The following is a 19966-nucleotide window of genomic DNA, read 5'->3' as shown; positions in this document are numbered from 1 at the left end:
ATATATATATATATATATATATATATCTCATTATAAATCCTCTCGTACCTTATTGCTTCTATAAACACGTATCGTGCCTAGAAAAGTGCTATATAAATGTAATTAATTATTATTATTATTATTATTATTATTTTAAAAAGCAGATAATAAAGGAGTTTATTAAAGAAAATCATACTGATAAAATCTGGTTTGACTTTATAATCTAAATTCAATGCAGTTTCACTTTCCACTTCTCCATTCGGCTCTTAGACTCAAAAGGCTGAAATGTTAAAGGAATATTCTTGTGTAATGGGAAATTACGTGTAGATGAAGATTAATGTGCATTTATGTATTTATTATTTATTCATGCATTTATTTATGCATTTATTTATCGATGCATTGTATTTGAGCATTTATATAGGCATTAAATTTTTTTTTCATTTGTGTTATTTATTTGTATTTATTTTTTAATTCATTGATGCATTTATTTGTTTAAGCATCTACGCTTTCATATGAGGATTTATGCATTTATTTATTTTTTAGAATTATGTATACATTAATTTAGGTATTTATTGTATGCTTTACACTTTTAAGTCTCAGTCCTCATTAATGAGCTGAGGGTTTATTAGACTCATCTGTCTTAATTTTCTTCTATTTATTGATTCATTCGTAAATGTGCTTTTTTGTTGAACTGCTAAACAGTGTTTTATGTGGAAAAACACTACTGAACGACTGTTTAAGAGGCGCTGATGTCCTGAGATCTGTGGAAACGACATGAATCCGCATGTGAAGTTAGATTTGTTTGATGATATGATGGTTTATGTGGAATCCGTCCGTCGTGCAGCAGTGAAAGAGTTTGTAAGCCGCTCTTCTAAGTGCAGTTCAGACATCATTGTCTGTTGTATGAAATATTAATCTGGAGCGAGAGCAGCGCTTGTCTGCTAAACGCCGGAACAGAAGGCCACATGCAGCCCGCGGCGCTGCTGGAGGGGAACATTCGCTCTCGCTTCGAGCCCGTGACCCTCATCATCATCATCATCATCATCACGTGTTCTGTGTGTTCACTGAACTTTCCTCTGCCTCTCGTTTGATCTCTGGCGGTTTAACAGTTGAATCTGTTCGGTTGGAAATGTATGCATACAATGGAGGCCAAAATGATTAGAACACTAGCATTTTCAGCAGCTAAAGAATGATTTTAAGTCAGTTATTTCTATCTTTTGCTGTAGTGTGTCTGTAGGAAATATCAGTTTACATTTCCAAACATTCATTTTGCCATTAATTGTGCTAGATTTTAGTGCTCCACACAGAGATCTGATCTGATCATCATCAGTCTGTCTGGAATGACATGAAGAAACTGAGACTAAGTCTCTGCTTCAAGAAAGCTACCTGCGAAGCTCCTGAGAAACTCTGCTCAAGTGCACCGAGGGCAAAAGCTACTTTAAACAAAGCATGCTCACAACAAATGTTGATTTTAATTTAGTTAATAGGAGTTACTTGATAAAGAGAGTCTATTTATGACATTATTTTTGACAGCATCCTCATTTTACAGCATTTTTACACAAGTGCCTAAAACTTTTAACAGCACTGTAGCTTTGCAGGTAGGTTTCCTACTGACACGCTACAGCAAAAGATAGAAATAACTGACTTAAAACCATTCTTTAGCTGCTGAAAATACTAGTGCTCTAATCATTTTGGCCTCCATTGTATGTCTGCCTCAGCGGCGTCGCATTCACCTGCAGGACCGTGGTGTTTGAGTGGTTCGTGTGACTTTGATCAGTGGTTCTGCACACCCTCGGCCTGAAGTGCGGGAGTTTGTTGAGCGCAGCTGCTTTATCCCGACGCTCCGCTGATGCATTTGCATTCAGAGAAGCTTCAGCCGAGAGCGGGGTAATGATGGCTCGCTGCTGCGAGGTCAAGCTTTATTCGGGTTTAAAGCAGAGGCCGGTCTTTTATGTCCGGGTCTGCATTATGTCCTGTATTAAAATGGATGTGAATCTCTTTTGTGAGGGCCGGCGTGGACGCTTCAGGCAGATAACCGCATTAGTTTGGGAATTAAGAACCATTCATGTAAAAAATAAAATAAAATGGATTTATTTATTTAAGCAAGCATCTAAGCTTTTATTTGAGCATGTATTTATGCGTTTAAATTTTATGTTTTAAGCATTTTTTATTTATTTAAGCATATGTTAAGTATTTCTAACTCGACTAGTAATCTATAGTAAATATTGATCTGGATCTCCAGAACTCTCTGATGAACGTGGTTTAATGATCTCACAACTCAGTCCTCATCAATGAGTTGAGGGTTCGTTAGACTAAAATAAAATAAAAATAAATAAAAAATTAATGCTGAATGAGGGGGAAAAAAAAGTCGTACAAAACAATAAATAGCATGTTGGTCGTTTTATGAAAAGATTAAAGAATCACTCTCATTATGAGTTTGAATCGCTCGTGACTCACTGAATCAGTTTTCACTGATTTTCTTGTCAAACTCAAATGTTTGTAGATATTAATTAAAATGTTTACATAGTCAGAAAGCACTGTATCAGCACTTTTGGTTCAAAATGGTATTTAATTACAATTCATTTTAAAGTAACTTAATACAGGATTGTATAAAAGATAAAATTATAATAAAATCAGCTTTGACTTTATAAATCAAATTCAATGCAGTTTCACACTTTCTGCTTCTCTGTTTGGTTCTGAGCATCAAATGGCTAAAACATACAAAAATGTTAAAGTAATATTTGGGGTTAACCATTTATTTATTTAACCTTTTAAGCATCTAAGCATTTATTTATGCATTTCTGCATTTTTAATGCATGTAGCCCGATTTATACATTTAATGCATCTGTGTGGTGTTAAACTTAAAGGGATAGTTCACTCATTCTGTCATTTACTTGCTCTCATGTTGTTCCAAACTTGTATGACTAGCTTTTTTCTAACACAAATATTCTGTAAAATGTTAACTGTTCATACAATGTCAGTGCGCTAGATTCTTTATAATATCTTTTGTGTTTCACAGAAGAAAGTCAGTCTTGCAGGTTTGTGTGGCACGAGGATGAGTAAATAATGACAGAATGATCATTATTGGGAGAACTGTCCTTTAAGACTCGTGAGACTAAAATCATGGCATTAGCATCAACAGGCAATGCTTCAGCTGGTAAAATGCAATGTAAGTTTCATGCAAATGCAAAGTAGTGAGAATAAGAAGAGAATGGACGGGGAATCGGAGCAGATTCACGAGTGGCGTTCCATCCATATAAGCCGTGAATGCTCTGCATACTCAGGCCATTTGAGAGAATAAGTTCACGAGTTAATTAATATAAACTTGATTATAAGTTGATCCCTTGCCATTTGAAATGTAACTTAAAACTTAAAGAGTTAGGAATAAGTACGTAAAATTAATTCTTTGCCAAACAGCAGGAATTTTCTGTAAATCTACATCAGTTACGGTTGCTTCTGGGCGAGCGTATTCTCCGCAGCTTTCTCGTCTCCGCACTATCGCCGTGACTCGTTAGGATTGCAGCGCGTTCTCATTGGTTTGCTTGCATGCGGCTGATTTCATGCGTGAGGTAAGCTGTCCACGAAGCGCTCGCCCAAGCGGAAAAATGCGCTGTTGCTGTCCGATCTCAGTTGCAGAAAATTACATTGTGTTTGATGCAAAACCAACTCGACTAAATAAAAAGAAAAAACACGCTGTAACTGTATTTTTATGTTTTCTCAAGCAAAGCAAATCCAGTCCACTGAAAACGCATCATCTTACATTTTTTGGTTATAGACCAAGTATGTTGAAAATATCCGCTATTGTCAACATGCCCAAGAGGTAAATTTTATTTATTTTTTTATTTTAATAATAAAAAACACCTGGAAAAGAAAGAAACATGAATCCTCTGAACATTTCGAACATTAAAATGTTATTGTTCCCTTTGTTTTGCGCACAGTTAAAGTCCTCTGATTTTATTGTTTTTTGCCATGTTACAACGTTACTTGGCAATATTTTAAGGATATTATTATTTTGGGTATTTTGCAGGGTCTGGGAGTAGATTTGGGAGCAGGTTTAATGGGATACTTCAGCTAATGATGAATATAGTTTTGTCCTTTTAAACCCGTATGCTATTTTTCTGGAGAACCCAGAATCGTTTACGTAGATCCTATTCATAGTGACCATGACTCATCATAAGCTGAACTATTCCTTATGTTCCTTATATCTGCTCTTTGTCTTTGTTTTAGTCCTGAAGTTTTTCTCCAATGATGTAATTGTTTTGAAGAACATGCTATCCTCCCACACTGATGATCCTCAGGTTCAGCTCTTCAGCGCTCGCCTGATGTTTCTGATGTGATTTCTCAGATCAGATCATCAAAACTGCTTTCCCCTCTGAAATCACTACAGCAGTTACATGTCAAGTAGCTGTTGCTGAAGATTAAGGTTACCGTATGTTTGTGCCACTGATAATCGTCAGTAATGCACCCTAGAAAGTCATGATGGTTCTGATCAAGCTGTTTATCATTAGAATGTTCTAGTGTACTAAAAACGTAATAACTCTAAAATAACTGTAACGTTATCTATAAATACAATAACTAAAAACCGCTAACCATAACGATAACTGTAAAAACAATCATAAGTATAATATCTAAAAATACAACCATAACAATCACTGTAAATACAACTATATCTATAACAATAACTATGACAATAGCTATAAATACAAGCTCCACTAACTGATATCTATAAATACAACAGTAACTATAAGTGTAATGATAACTGTGACTAGTCATAACTATAAATACAACCATAACATACCGATAATTGTAAATAAAAATATAACATAACTATAACTATGAAATACAACTATATACAGATAACTATAAATATAATCACAACTATTCCGTTAATTATAAACACAGCCGTAAGTATAAATACAACTATAGCTATAAATATAACTAACTATGAATATAACTATATACTGATAACTATAAAAATAACCATAACTATACCAATAAAACGGCTATGAATACAACTAGAAATATAACATTTTATACAACAACAAAGATAACTAATACAACCATACCTCTAACAATAACTGTAACTACAACCGTAACTAATAACTAAAAATAGAATCATAACTATACCGATAACTATAACTACAACCATAACGGAGTATAAAATAACTGATAAATTTGAATACAACTGTAACTATACCAATAACTAACTATAAATACAAGTATAACTATTAATATAAAATAACTGTACCGATAACTATAAATACAACCATAAATATATTATAAAATAAGTATGATTACTATGAATACAACCATAACTATACTGATAACTATAAATTCAACCATAACTATAAATATAACCATAACTATACCGATAACTATAAATTCAACCATAACTGTAATTAAAACCATAACGATAACTGTACAGATAATAAATCAGTGACTATAACAAAAATGATAACTATGATTGTATCAACAGAAAAAGTTATTTATTTATTCTAAGCGTGTAATGCAGTTTTTAAAATAGAATCATAACTATACCGATAACTATAAATGCAAGCATAACTATTAATATAAAATAACTAGCGATAACTATAATTACAACCATAAATATAATTACTGTGAATACAACTATAACTATACTGATAACTGTAAATTTAACCATAGCTATAAATCTAACTAACTATAAATTCAGCCATAACTATAAATAAAACCTTAACGATAACTGTACAGATAATAAATCAGTAACTATAACAAAAACAATAACTGTATTTGTATCAACAGAAATAAATAACTTTTTATTTATTCTAAGCATGCAATGCCATTTTTAATATTCACAAAACTATGACTCCCATTATCTCGCCCATCAGACCTGCTGAAGCGGAGCTGTGAAGTGCTGCTGATGTTCATCACTCAAACCCACGCAGCCCACGAACGAGCTCCAGGATGAGTTTGAGTGTTTGACATCCGTCGTGTAGATTAAGCACTCGTCAGCGCGTTTGGAGGCTGCTGCTCTGGCGTGGGTGCTTTATGTGAACTGTTGTTTTGGATGGAGAGCGGTGTTGTTCTTGTGTTAGCTTGATCACTAGGGATGTAACGATATCAAAATCTCACGATACGATAATATCACGATATGAAGTCCACGATGTGATATTTATTGCGATTTATTTAAAAAAAAAAAAAATTGGTACAATTTAAAGTTCAATTATTCTATCTAATGCACTTTAATGCACAAAAATTAAGAGTTCCAACCCATGTTCTTAACTAAGAGAACTTAAGTCAGAAAAAAGTCAGTGAATTGACTTGTACCTGAACATTAAAAGGGACTCAAGCCTCTCTTTATTTGTGATAATACGGTCTCAGTCTAATTTACATTCACACTGGTGTTTTAGGAAACCAAACAAATTAAAATAGAATAATAATAACAACCGTGACAGTAATAGCCATATATTGTAAAACAATTACACTAAAATAAATGAAAATGAATAGGTATATTATTTTTGCTTTACACTACAGAAGGGAAATCACAATACTACTATTCCTCATTTCTACACTTGAAAGAGATATTTTGAATTTGGACTGCATTTAAACCGCTAGCTGTCAGCAATTCATATACTGCACTTTAAGCTTTTATTTAGACGTAAACTGCAGTAGAGCTTTTATTTTGAAGGAAAACTCCAGCTTTAGTGAAAACATGCTTACAAAAATGCATCTCACTACAAATCTAGTGAAATTCTGTAATCATCTGCCGCATAAATAAAGCATAACTGGTGGCCGTTGTGTTCCCAAATGTGCGCTAAACTCACAGCACATGAAATAAATGAGTTCACTTCATTCACTGTGAATGGAGCCGTTCTGAGACTCGAAAAACACCGGATCACGAGCATGTTTCTTGACCTTTTGTGTTAGAATAAGAAGTTTAAATGTATCTTAAAAACTACACTTTTTGCCCAGAACACTTATTGTTTCATATCATCACGATATTGATAATATCATATTGATCACGTGCATTTTCTGGGTAAGGTTTGTGCAGTGAATGTCACAGAGTCGCAGCCACAGGCGTTTGTTCCTCCGTTAATCACCGATTAACTAAAGCCGCTAGAAAAGCCTGAGATCTGGTCTCTGATCCGGCATGACGGCGTTAACTGTGACCACGGGGAGCAGATTAGACGGCTTACGGTGACTGAAAGCATTTGTTTGTTTGTGCGGAGACGGAGAGCGTCCAGAGGTCACGCTGAAAGATCTCCACCATCTGCTCGTCTCGTTCCTCTCAGTTCTTCCCTGTTTTAGCAGCTCTGGTGAAGTAATGAACGAGTCCGTCTGTCAAAACACCCCCCACGCTTCCCTTCATCTGCAGCGGTTTGTTCTTGTTTCTGGCCTACTTTAAGAGTTCAATCCGTATCTGATGCAGTTAATTAGCTGCGTGTTAATTGGGATTTCAGAGCCCCCCCGTCCTTGTGTAATAATAATGCGCGTGAGTTTGATCAAAGGCTTGACTTTCACTGAGCGTGTGTTGGACTGGTGAACGGCGTCAAATTCTCAAGCTGAGGAACATGCGAACATCAGATGGACGTTTACATTGAGCTAATTGTGCTGCTTGATTACTGTGTATTTATAGCTGAAAGGATAGTGAGCACTAGATGAATAATTACTGAAGGTCAAGATGCTAATTACCTCTGCTCATAACAAACTAAAGCTTAGACATTGTATTTTACTTTCACTTCAGTGGAGGAACGTTTTGGTTCAGTGATTAGCATCTCCATTTTCTCCCTGTTCACATCTATATTTTAGATTTCTTGGCTGTATTTTTTTCATTTATTCAATCCAATGTTCTCTAAATCATGGCTTACTATTGCTATTCATTTAAAACGGAAGCCTATTGGCTATTTACAAACCATTTAATGTACCACCAACACTATCAGAAAAAATGTGCCGATCTTGTACCTTATTTACCCATAAAAGGTGCATATTAGTACCACACACCTTAAAAATAAAGGTTATTTATTGGCATCGATTGTTCCATAAGAACCTTTAACATCCATGGAATCTTTTAATTGCACGAAAGGTTCTTTATATTATCAATATGCTTCAGGGAGCCAAAAACTCTTGATGTTTCAATGCAAGTTATTGTTGTTTAAGATCAAATTTAGCATATTTAGGGTTTAGTTTCTTTATGCTACTTTGCCTTTGTTGGTTCTTCAGATCAGTATATTGATTTCTGGGCCCAAAATTACCAGTATGTAGATTTTATTTTACTTTTTTTATTCATAATAGTGATTAAAAATTTATTGTAGAACCTAAAAAGGTTTTCCTATGGAATTAAACATTCTGTTCTTGTTGATCGAGATCAGTTTTTGGCTCTCTAAGGTTCAGCATATTGGTTTCTGGTGAACTGTTCACAGATGATTCCTGAAAACTAAAGAATAAAAAGGCCTAAAAAAGTTTCTTCTACTCTCTTAAAAATGGTTCCAAAAGGGTGTTGTTTACAGATTGATGCCATAGAAGAACCCTCCCGGGTTCCCCAAAGAACCTTTCAGTGAACAGGTCTTAAAAGAACCATTATTTTCTTGATGTGAAGTGATGTTTTTTTTTTTTTTTTCACTATAAAGAACCTTTTGTGCATTGGAAATGTTCCATGGATGTTAACAGTTCTTCATGGAACCGTCAATGACAATAAATTACCTTTATTTTCAAGAGTTTTGAGTAGTAATATGCACCTTTTAGGGGTAAATAACGTACAAAGATGTCCCTTTGAAGATACTGCCCTAGTGATTAAGCTGTTGTACACCTAAAAGTACAATTTCCGCACATTTTCTGAGAGTGAAATTCCTGTTTTGATGCTACATCAACACAAGAAGTCATTTCATGGGTCTGTAATGCATAATGATTGGGTCAGACCAACTAGTTCATAGTATTTTCATAGATTTGCCTCTCTCAAAATGCTGAAACCAAAGCACTTTGAATGCTTTTGCCTTAAATTTCAAACGTTCCTTTCTACCATCTCGTTTTGATGGATTTTTTTTCCCTTGAAGTCAGATGTGAGTGTTTCTGGAGCTTCATTGTGTTTGGTGACCCCGGTGGGCTCAGCGGGCCTCTTCACCTCTCCTCCTCCCTTCATTTTAAACGCTCAATTTATTTCCTTTTATGAGATGGATCTTGTAGATTGAATCATTTTCACAGTTGGGGGCTCATTGTGGGCCTGGAATGAAATGAAGTCCCAAATCAATCCCGAATGGGAACAACGCTAGCTTGGCATCGCGTGACGGAGGAGACGCTCAAAATGACTGCTGGGACTCGAAGCCGATTGGATTGTGTTTGTGTTTTTCTGGTAGAGATCCTTCAATTGTCCGCCGTGGAGTGATTTTGATTGACTGTGGCGTAATCGGCCTTAACTTCAGCACTTTTATTTTCGTGTCAGAAATTCCATAAAGGTGTCATTCCGGCCGTATTTTCCGCCTGTAGATTTACTGCTCAGAAATGGAGCACCTTTTTCCAACTTGCTTGTGTTGTGGGAAGCTAAACAGCCATGAAATTGCCTGAATAATGGTGTTTAAATCCAATCTCAGTTAGTCGCCGTCGCCTTCCCGTTCACTTCTGGCTGTAGGTCCCATTTTCATTTGAAAGCTACTGCATTTGACATCTCAAAATTGGCCGCCAATGATATTGGCTTGCATTTATTGTGGCGATAAGATGGCGTCTATGGAAATCCTGTCCTCATTATAGTCCAGGGATCCATTCGAGACACATTTGAGCTGCACACATATGCACAAACACACATAAAGCCGTGTTTCCAATTTGCTGCTTGTATAGCATCGTTTCTAATGTTAATTTTGCATGTAGCTCCATCCGTATCCGAGCCCCTTCTGAGTAGATTGCACATCCAAACGCCATGAAATGAATTCCACTCAAGCCACCGAAACAAAATTAGCTCCTTTCCCATCCCCCTCCTCATCTCTCTTTTTCCCCTTGATTTCCCAAGGTAATCCAATTTTGTCTTGAAGAAAGACCAAATTAATTTCATAATGCACTGATCAAACATTGCCCGAGGTGTCTCCCTCCACAAAATGAGTTTTTAGAGAGATGCAGATGTCTGAACAGCCAGCCGTGGAAATAAGGAGACGGAGAGCAATGCAGACGCTCCAATATCTTCATTTTTATTGGACGATTTTTCTTGTGCGACGTCTGATCGTTTTTAGCTCATCCAGTATTCATCACTCTTCCATATTTATTGCCAAACACCTCTGGTGCAAGGCGCTCCGTTGGACAGCACGGTCTCAAATTGGAAACATCATTGTTTTCTGCGGAGAGTTTGTGGGATACTAGTCATGATCCCCTGAAGGTGTTTGCTTGGTGAAATTCCAGCATACATGGCTTTGTGTGCAAAGTGAGAGTCGGAGCCCGGTTGCATGAAAGTCCTCAAGTAATTTGACTTCGGGGTATCCTGAGGTAAGGGATTTTCTTTTAAGAGCGTTGCAACAAACATCTTAACTGGCACCCTTACCTAAGTGTTTATACTAAGCGTTTCATGGTAGTTTCTGGCAACATACGGCAATGGGCGCCACGTTTGCTATAATTACTACATCTCACAATAAACATGTATATCTCTGACAATAAACAGAACATAATGAAATACGAACCTAACCAACTAAAACACGAACAAATAGATGAGCGCTGCCCGTTTCTGCGCTGCTTCGTGTACAGTCGTTACCAAGGAAACCGCTTTGTATCTGCAGTGAAAGCGCCTCCTGCTGACCAATGACGGAAATTTTCCCAAATGTGAACATTAACCCATGTTTCGATGTTGTAAATGTGAACGGGTAGATCGACGAAGATAATGCATTATAAAAATCTAAACGATTAAGACATGCATTACATTTATATTGTTATTTAATTAATGTAATTGATGAAGAATAATAATAATAATAGTTTAAATTAATATAATAGATTCAACTCATCCATTTTCTTAAATTATATAAACTTTTTGCTTTGTGTGAACCTGTAAGTCATGCTTTTTACAGTTTAATATCTTACCATAGTCATTGCCCTACTACGCTCATATGATATTTTATTTGTGCAGGTCTTAAATGTCTTAAATCTTACATGTGAGCTTAAAAATCTTTAAAATACTGAGTTTAAGATGACTTAAGGGAGCTGTTTCGGTCCCTTAAATTTATCAAGGAGAAATAATTACTAAGGACTTTGTGAGGGAATACTTTTGTAAGGGAACCTCTTAAGGTTCCTTTAAGTTGACCCTTAGGATTTGTTTTGCAACCCAAGTTTCACTAAGGGTTCCTTTTAACCTCATAATTAAGGGATTTCTTAGCTTAAGGGCTTTCGTGCAACTGGGCCCAGGGCTGTAACCACCGTAGACTAGTCCCCCTAATTATTAGGAATTGGCGAATTGTCCTCCCAATATTTCTGCTGCACTCTTATGCAGCGCTGTGTTTGTCATTAAAAGATTTTTAGGTTTGTCAAGGCGTCTGTCAGCACTTGTCAATAGGGATGTAACAATGCACCATGAGCCAGTTGAAAATCGATACAAATATGTGACTATTCAAATCGTTTGAGATATTAAATGAATCGCGATATAATTGGGGATAGGAGTTTATATGAATGTATCTCTGAGGGGAAGTGACTGTATTTAGAAAAGCTTAGATTGTATTTTCTTTCCATTTTGCCTCAGTATAATGTATTTATAAGTGCAGGGCTGCTTTGTTTACAGTGGTAACCTAGGAAACGCTGTATTGCTGCTGTAACATTAGCGCCACCTGCTGAGTAAATTTGTCTCATTCAGCTTGTCTGCTGTTTTTGTTTTTCTAGATATGTTTAATGTAGTATAGTTTCACACCATTCTGTTTTTGCTTCAGATTTCTGAATTCTACAGTATAATTTAGATTTAAAAACTGCTCATGCTGCATGAGTGCTGCATCTTTGTTTGGATCGTGATTTAAAATACAGTGGTTGCCTCGAATTTTAAATGGAAAGAGCACAGACAAAGCCTTAGTTTGTTTATGAACAGATTTATTTTATTTGTGGTGTTTATTTTATTTGGGGTTTGTTTTAAAATTTCAATTTAGTTATTTGACACATTTCAAAGAAATGTTCAGCATTTTGTCCAAGCAATAATAAAAGGAGACCTTTTCATTTATAATTTCTTAATACAATTTTCTTTTTTTTTTTTTACAAAATGTGATTTATGAAATCAGTATCGTGAATCGTATCGCATCTTGATTTGAGTGAATCATTGCATGCCTACTTGTCAATGTCAAAATGATTGAGATGGCCAATCAAATTAAAGTAGGCAGGGTTTACTGTTCACAAATGCAGAGTGTGAATTAAAGCTCAAGCATCAGTTTTAATGTTGAAAGAGAATTGGAAGTAACCAAACATTTAATATTTGACAACCGTTTTTTTTTTTTTACTACAGAAATGTTAAAATATACTGTCCAATGATGCAAATTATTCTACTTTTCCCTTTAAATTTCAGCGTAAAATGACATCATTTACACGATTCATGTAATTCCTAACTGAATGTTACAAGACATGAAACATTTAGCATTTTTGACATATTAGGCATACAACGAAGTAGGGTTGCACGATACACCGGTACTACGGTAGTATCGCGATACTAAAGCTTAAAAATACCCGCGGTGCCATTGCATTTTTTAAACGGTAGTATCGTCCATACGTTACCGTAAGATATGTTGTATGCACGGCAAGAACACTGTTTAAAACGTTCATTTGAACATGCATGCCAGCAGAAACATTACAAGTTGATTGCCAAATGTCTTTCTGCTGTGCTCTGTGTATAACGTTACGCGTTATATGGTGCTGAGTGTTTCCCGATGCTTCAGTTCAGTTTGCAATGAGAAGTTGCACTTGCACGTCGTTGTTCATGCTGCAGTTTATCAGAAGAAAGGGTCTGACCATCTTATGTCATTTAAAAAAAACAGCAGCTCAAGCATCACTTATTCAACATCATAATATCTTACAAGAAAGTATTCTCACAGTGTAATTAATTTGACCACTTCTAGAACAGGTGTAATAGTTCGTTTCTGGAAGCATCTTGCGATCACGAATGCAAATCCATTCATCAGCATAGCGGCTTTGCACTTGGTTCTTATCAATCATTATGTATATTTTGTTTATTCATTTATAATGTTATGTTTTAATGTACATGCTGCTAACTCGGAAATTTCAAGATACGCGAGCAAAAAAATGCTCCTGACAGTTCGGCAATACGACACGAGCAAGAGTGCTGTTTTTGTTTCGTTTGTTCGAATCCAAATCCGCGTTGGTTTGGGAGAATCACTGATTCACTGAGCCGTTCATAAAAACAGTCATTTGATTCGCTCCTGAAGGATTCAACCGTTTTGAAAGAATCGTTTGAATGACTCAGTGATTCAATCACAAACTTCTGCCACCTGCTGGCCGTTTTTAAGTTTCCCATCTAAAAGTAGGCATATTACATTATTTTACAACATATTTCTATATTCAGAATTTAGTATTTAAAACACTAATCTCATAACATTATTTATGCAATTATGTATAAATGCCACATCTAAATGTCACTTCATGCAGCTTCTGTGCAGTGCTGAGATGAGTTTTGTTTAGATCATTTCATGGATAACAATAGCCAGTCATTCATTCACATTAAGTATTCAGAGAATAATATTGTCTGTTTTCACTTACATCTATTTATTTATTAAATTTTGATTCATTTTGTAGAATTGAATTTTAAATTAACACAATACTGCATGGTATCGTGATACTTCAGCTGGCATAGTATCGTAAGACATTTTTATGGTATCGTGACAACCCTACAACGAAGAGTGAATGTGTACATATTTTAAAATATTTGCTAATTGCTGCAACTAGAACTAGATGCAGTTTTTCTTTCACCATTCTATTTCTTTATACATTGTTTAAAAAACAATGTTCAAGACATGGTATGGCCTTGCTGAGAATAATGCAGCACTAAATTATTCATGCCGTTTTCTCTCTCCGCAGGTGAGCAGATTTCCATGCGCTACCCATCCGTGGCCGAGCTGGACGCCTACGCGCAAAGAACAGCCGACAGCCCGCTTTCAATCAAGATCTTCCCCACCAACATCAGGGTCCCACAGCACAAGCAAATCAACAGGACCGTCAATGGTCTGGACACCGGCAGCCAGGGCTTGGGCCCGTACTCGCACTCATACGCCGGCGCCTACCAAGGCTTGCTAGCGATCGTCAAGACCTCCTCCACAGCCAAAGGTGTGCTAAAGAGTGCCGATGGAAAACGAACCAAACTATCCCCTATCCAAATGGCGGTGGCTCCGTATGCGCCGCCCAGCGGGAACAGACACCGGCCGTATGGCGTTGTATCTTATCACATGAGCCGTCCGTCCAACGTCCAATCCAGTCCTTCGTTCTTGTCTGCGTCTTGCGCCGACTCCAATTTCGCTGTGGCGTATTCTGGAGCCGTTCTGCCCACTCAAAGCGCGGATGTAGCTGGTTCGGATTATTGGCCGCATTATCCGCACATGTATGGATCGGGAAACCGCTCGCCTGACATTTCCTACAGATCCTACCCTCCCAGTCTAACGATTCTAGACAAAGTCCCGACGCCCCCCACGATGCACGGCGATTTCTCGGTTGGCCAGTTTTTCGCTCCCGCTTGGAATAGCGTGCTTGCCACGCCGGATAGCGACTGTTATAACCCTCAGGAGACGCCTGCAACACGCCTCCATCCATACACCCAACAGCCTCCGGCGTTCCTGTGCTGCGGGCCGCAAGGGAAGAGCCTCAGCAGCAGCCTGCAGTCTCTGGAGTGCCTCATCAGCGAGATCCACCCGCCTTGCATCAAGGAGCGCATGCTGGGACGCGGATACGAGCCGCACCTTCAGCTGCCTGTGTTGAGATAGGACGCTTCACTGCAAAACATTATTCTCTTATTTTGTGGTGGCTGTGCTTTAAAATTAAATTATTATAATCTTAATTCAAGCGATGAAGGATTCTGAAAGTCTGGCAGTAATCAGTGTTGAGTTCTACTGTAAGGTTAACCTGTCTGCTTTAAATGTTTCAAGATGATTAACAGTTGAAAACATTCGTTAGAAATGTAGAAAAGTAATCAGTTACATTACTTTAATAAAGTAATTGAAATAGTCACACTACTTATTACACTTTAACTTGTAATCTGTAACTGATTACATTTCAAAAGTAACCTTCCCAACCAGTGTTGGGGAGTAACAATGCAAAAAAATTATTCTCTTACTTAGTATTTTTGTGTTGTTTTCTAGTATAAATATATCTAAAAATTCTTGAATCAAGATTAATTTATTGTACAAGTGAATAACTTAAGATATTATGTCTTGTTTTCTGTAAAAAAAAAAAAAGTTAGTTTTTGCTTAAAACAAGCAAAAATATCTGCCAAAGCGGTAATAAAAATCATCTCGTTTAGCCTTTTAAATTAAGATGATTTTTCTTACCCCACTGGCAGACATTAACAATTTTTATAATTTTTTTTTTTTAAGAAAACAAGACTTAATATCTTAAATCATTTTGCTTGTCAAGTAAATGCATCTTGATTCAAAAATATTTATACTAGAAAACAAGACAAAAATACGAAGTAAGAAAATAATTTTTTGCAGTGTTGTGAGATGGGTAAAGGGTGAAGGCTCTTGCACACTGAGTCCGAAATTTCGTATGTGTTTTTCGGTTTATGCGTATTTGTCATCTTTTCCTATCAAAATGCTTTGCTACGGATGCGAAAATGCAGAAAATCGAACCTAATCCGAATCTTATGACGGACAGAGGAGTGTGTAAACGTGAATGACACGATGTGAGGTCGTATTTATTTTTTAACGTGCAAAAAATTTCGGACTCAGTGTGCAATGACCTTAACGGTAATCTGCACTGAACTGAAGGGTCGTGTGTTGTTGGAATTAAGGGACACTGGATTCTTTTTAATCATTAATGGTACTGTGTTCATCAAGCTAGGGTCACTTCTCAGAAATGGTTTGAAGAGATCGAGAGCTTTTCTGAGGCCTCTTTCATACATCAGCTCACGAAAAAAAAAGAATTCCTATCATACACTGCCGTTCAAAAGTTTGGGGTTGTAATGTTTATGAAAACATCTCTTCTGCTCACCAAAGCGGTTTATTTGATCAAGAATACAGTAAAAATGTGAAATATTTTTATAATTTAAAACGGCTGTTTTCTATATGAATATCTGTTGAAATCATTCTAATATGCAGATTTGCTGCTCAAGAAACATTTCTGATTATCAATGTTGAAAACAGTTGTGCTGCACAATATTTTTATGGAAACCGTGATGCATCTTATTTTTCAGGATTCACAGATGAATAGAAAGTTCAAATGAACAGCATTTATTTGAAATAGAGATTTCTTTTGTAACGTTATAAATGTCTTTACTGTCACTTTTGATTCATTTAATGCAGCTTTGATGATTAAAAGTCATAATTTCTTTCAGAAAAAAATATTGACCCCAAACTTTTGAATTGTAGTGCAAGTTAAAAAATGTAATTATAAAAACTGTCCTCGTCGTGTTCAAAAGCCAAACCCCAAAACATCAAATGTTTTTTAGCAAACCATGTTCATGTTGCTTTTTTAAAGGCTGCATTGCAAAAGATTGTAATAAATATTTTTCTAGTGCATTCTCACTGTATTTTGCTATTAGTTTTACTCTTTCCTGCTGATATCAGTCACTGTTCACTGTGAAAACAGCCTCGGTTGTGAAACTCTGATCCTGTGAGCTGTTTGTGGCAGAAATGAGCCTGAAACGCTCACATGTGATGTGTGAAACAGGCCTGGATCTCTCTTCAGACCGTTGTGCTGAAGGTGATTCGGAAGAGCGGGTGATTCGGAAGCGCAGGTGATTCGGAAGCGCAGGTGATTCGGAAGCGCAGGTGATTCGGAAGCGCAGGTGATTTGGAAACGCAGGTGATTCAGTAGCAAACGATTGCAAAAGATTCGGAAGTACAGGTGATTCGGAAGCGCAGGTTCTCACTGATGACATGTCCTGAAAGCTGCTGGAGTGTCACTTTATCAAGTTCTCAGACGTTGAACTTCAGACTCAAACGATCAGAATTTACCTTCTCAGACTAGCTGCCAAAAACACGACAGGAAGTGACACGCGTGTGTTTCTCCTGTGCCGTTTACTCCAATCACTGCAACGTTCACATTCACCAACTCTCATAAAAGCCTCCTAAATGACACTAAATCCTAACAGTTATGATTTTTCCTGTCGTAAATCATTGATGATGTTTCTGGCATGAGTCGTTCGTTCACTTAATTTAAATGCAAATTTTTACTCTTATGTTTGTTGCTGCCAATAGGATGACATTCATATTTATAAGATTCTTTATTCTAGTTGTTGTTTTATCTAAAGCGTTTCATGTTTGTCCTCAAATCCTCACAATCAGAATGTGATTCCAGACAGTTTCTGCTGTTCTGATGATGAAGATGAAGATGATGATGAAGTAGTTTTTGATCTGCTGATCTTCTATGAAGCTGTGATGGATGGTTTTGGGATCATGGAGTCGAGGTCATAACCTCTCCATCAATACCTGTTATTAATTACCACAGGAACCCATTAATATCTTATATTTTATTCCTTTTGTTCTATTTATTGATATTTGAATCAGGTGTCTTGAAATCTGAGGTTTTGTCATGTTCATGTGTTTTATTTTGTGTGTGTGTGTGTGTGTGTAACGGCACACTGTGGGCTCGACGTTTAAAAGTGCAATTATACTGTCGGCAAACGAGCTTCAGTGATGATTTAATATGTCTGACTGAATCTACTTCAATAAGATTGTCAAATAAATATAATTTAGGAATGATTTGTATTCCTGCTGGTCTGTTTGTCATTTATTTTAAGCGCACAACATAACATTAAATTTTAATGTCGTGCCGCTGAAGCCTTTCAAACACTGTCAGATGCACATAATAGAATTATTTTGCTCATACATCTAAAAAAGCAGTGAACACTATTATAAAATGTCAAGATTTTAGATTTTAATCTAAAATACACAAGGTGAAAAAGTATTAAAAAAAAAAAAAGGCCTAATTTTATTGATGTAAAATTGAATTTCTAACTTTTGATTTTGAAGTGAAATTTTCTTTTTTTTTTTTTGCTTTTGGGAAGAAATTTTCTTGATGCAAAATATTTTCTTTGAATTTAAGTGATGAAATATGCTTGATGCAAAAAAATATATATTTTATTATTTTTCATTTAGAATTTTGGGGTGAAATTTTCTTGATGCAAATATAATTCTTTTGACGTATTTTTATTTTTTTTCATTTTGATTTTGGGGTTAAATGTGGCTGTTCTGGGCAGTCAAGTTTGTTTGTTCACTGTTTGTATGTCAGTCCCTCATCAGGGTGCAGGCGCGTGCCGTCGGCTGCTGTCCTCTGAGGGCGGCGAGGTCAGGTGTCTTTATCGGCCCCGGGGCCCGCAGCTAATCAGCTTTGAGTGTGACCTGAGCTCACACGCGTCTCCTCATCCTCCTTTATCAGCTCTGCAAGGGCAAAGAGAGCAAACGCAGACAGAATCCAGACCGAGAAGCAATGCATGTGAACAGCTTTACAGATTCATTCATTCATTGCAACAGCTGTAATTATGATCAGTGGTTTTCACTGCAGGTCTTGCTGCATCAGTATTTGCACTCAATCTGAAACGCCCCGCTGTTTTTATCTGAAATGTATAGTGTGTGGCTGATGCATTTACTTTTTTAATTTACTTTCACGTACAAGTCAATCAAATGCTGGAGTAACACGCGGCTCTGGCCGACACACAGTCATATATATGGAAATGGGAATCTGAGGCTTTTCTCCTCTTTCCGCCCGGCAGAGCCGGATTTGCTCATGAAATGTTTGCAGGCGTGTTGTTTTACTTTAATAGAGCATGTTGTGAAGCTGCTGTGGAAAGAAATGTAGAGTGCAACACAACGATACTTCGGTTTTTGTGCCATGCAAATAAATTTGACAGTTTATAGTTGTTGCATTTATGCAATTCAATGTTATTTTACTACTATTGAGATAATATTATGGGTTTTATTAGCATTTTGTATTAAGATTTTATTTTTTGGTTTAAGTTTAATTTTACTTAAGGTTTTAGTAATTTTCATGGTTTTTTTAGTAGTTTGTTTAGATAGAATTTTATATTTTAAACTAAAGTGAGAATTGTTGCTTATTTCTAGCTGAAATACATTGAATATACTATTTCAGTTAACACGTATTTCATTTCAAGTAACTTTTATATTAGATAACTTTAATAACGCTGATGCGATTTCAGAATTTCTCTAGCTTTAAGGATGGCAGTAAAAATGTAATATGATGTTTCAGCTAAACTTTGATATGCAGGTAACATATTATTGGGTTTGATAGAGAAAGAGTCAGCAAAACATAAAACTGAAGATCTGCATTCATGCATCATTGATTCACTGATGCTACATAAAGTCTAAGAGGAGAAAAAATAAACGAATAAAACAAGGCGACTTCTGGAAGGCACAATAATTGAGATGAGTACCGTGACAGACCTTAATAAATCCCAGCAAACCTCATAATAATAAAGCAATATTATCTTCAGCAGTAGATGAGGGCAGCTCTGGGTTTGACTTGCGGCGCTCTGTTAAAACACGCGTTTGGATGTTTGGCTGAAGCAGACGCGGCGGTGAAAGTGGTGGTGGACAATTTATTCAGAATTCTTTACTATTGTTGTTTTTCATTTCAATAAGACAGTATAGAGAGGACAGGAAGCGAAGTGAGAGAGAGAGAGGGGCGGGAGCTGGGACTCGAACTCTGTCTATCTATCTCTTGTCTGTGTCTGTCTGTCTATCTATCTATATCTTTGTCTGTCTGTCTGTCGTCTATCTATCATGTTTATCTATCTATTGTCAGTCAGTCAATCATCGTCTGTCTGTCTGTCTGTCGTCTATCTGTCTATCATCTCTGTCTGTCGTCTGTCTGTCTATCATGTTTATCTATC

The 19966-nt window shown here is 36.5% G+C and overlaps 1 protein-coding gene across 2 annotated transcripts in view; it reads left to right on the top strand.

The window, feature by feature from the left end:
- The window catches only part of LOC131547745 (protein FAM222A), a 33424-nt gene extending 15621 nt beyond the window's left edge, over positions 1 to 17803 (top strand). Inside the window, exons 3-4 of one of the 2 annotated variants that reach the window (XR_009272997.1) lie at positions 13987 to 16903; positions 16980 to 17803. Coding sequence is in view for 1 of the 2 variants with exons in the window: in XM_058788360.1 (XP_058644343.1) it covers positions 13987 to 14882 (896 nt within the window). In the remaining variant the exon portion in view is untranslated. Of the gene's footprint in view, positions 1 to 13986 lie in introns of both variants that reach the window. The other variant, XM_058788360.1, reaches the window with a different exon arrangement.
- The last annotated feature ends 2163 nt before the right edge of the window (positions 17804 to 19966 follow it).

This window comes from Onychostoma macrolepis, chromosome 10 (genome assembly GCF_012432095.1).
Source record: "Onychostoma macrolepis isolate SWU-2019 chromosome 10, ASM1243209v1, whole genome shotgun sequence".
In the NCBI taxonomy this organism is placed as follows: domain Eukaryota; kingdom Metazoa; phylum Chordata; class Actinopteri; order Cypriniformes; family Cyprinidae; genus Onychostoma; species Onychostoma macrolepis.
This window is presented reverse-complemented; position numbering and strand designations above follow the sequence as displayed.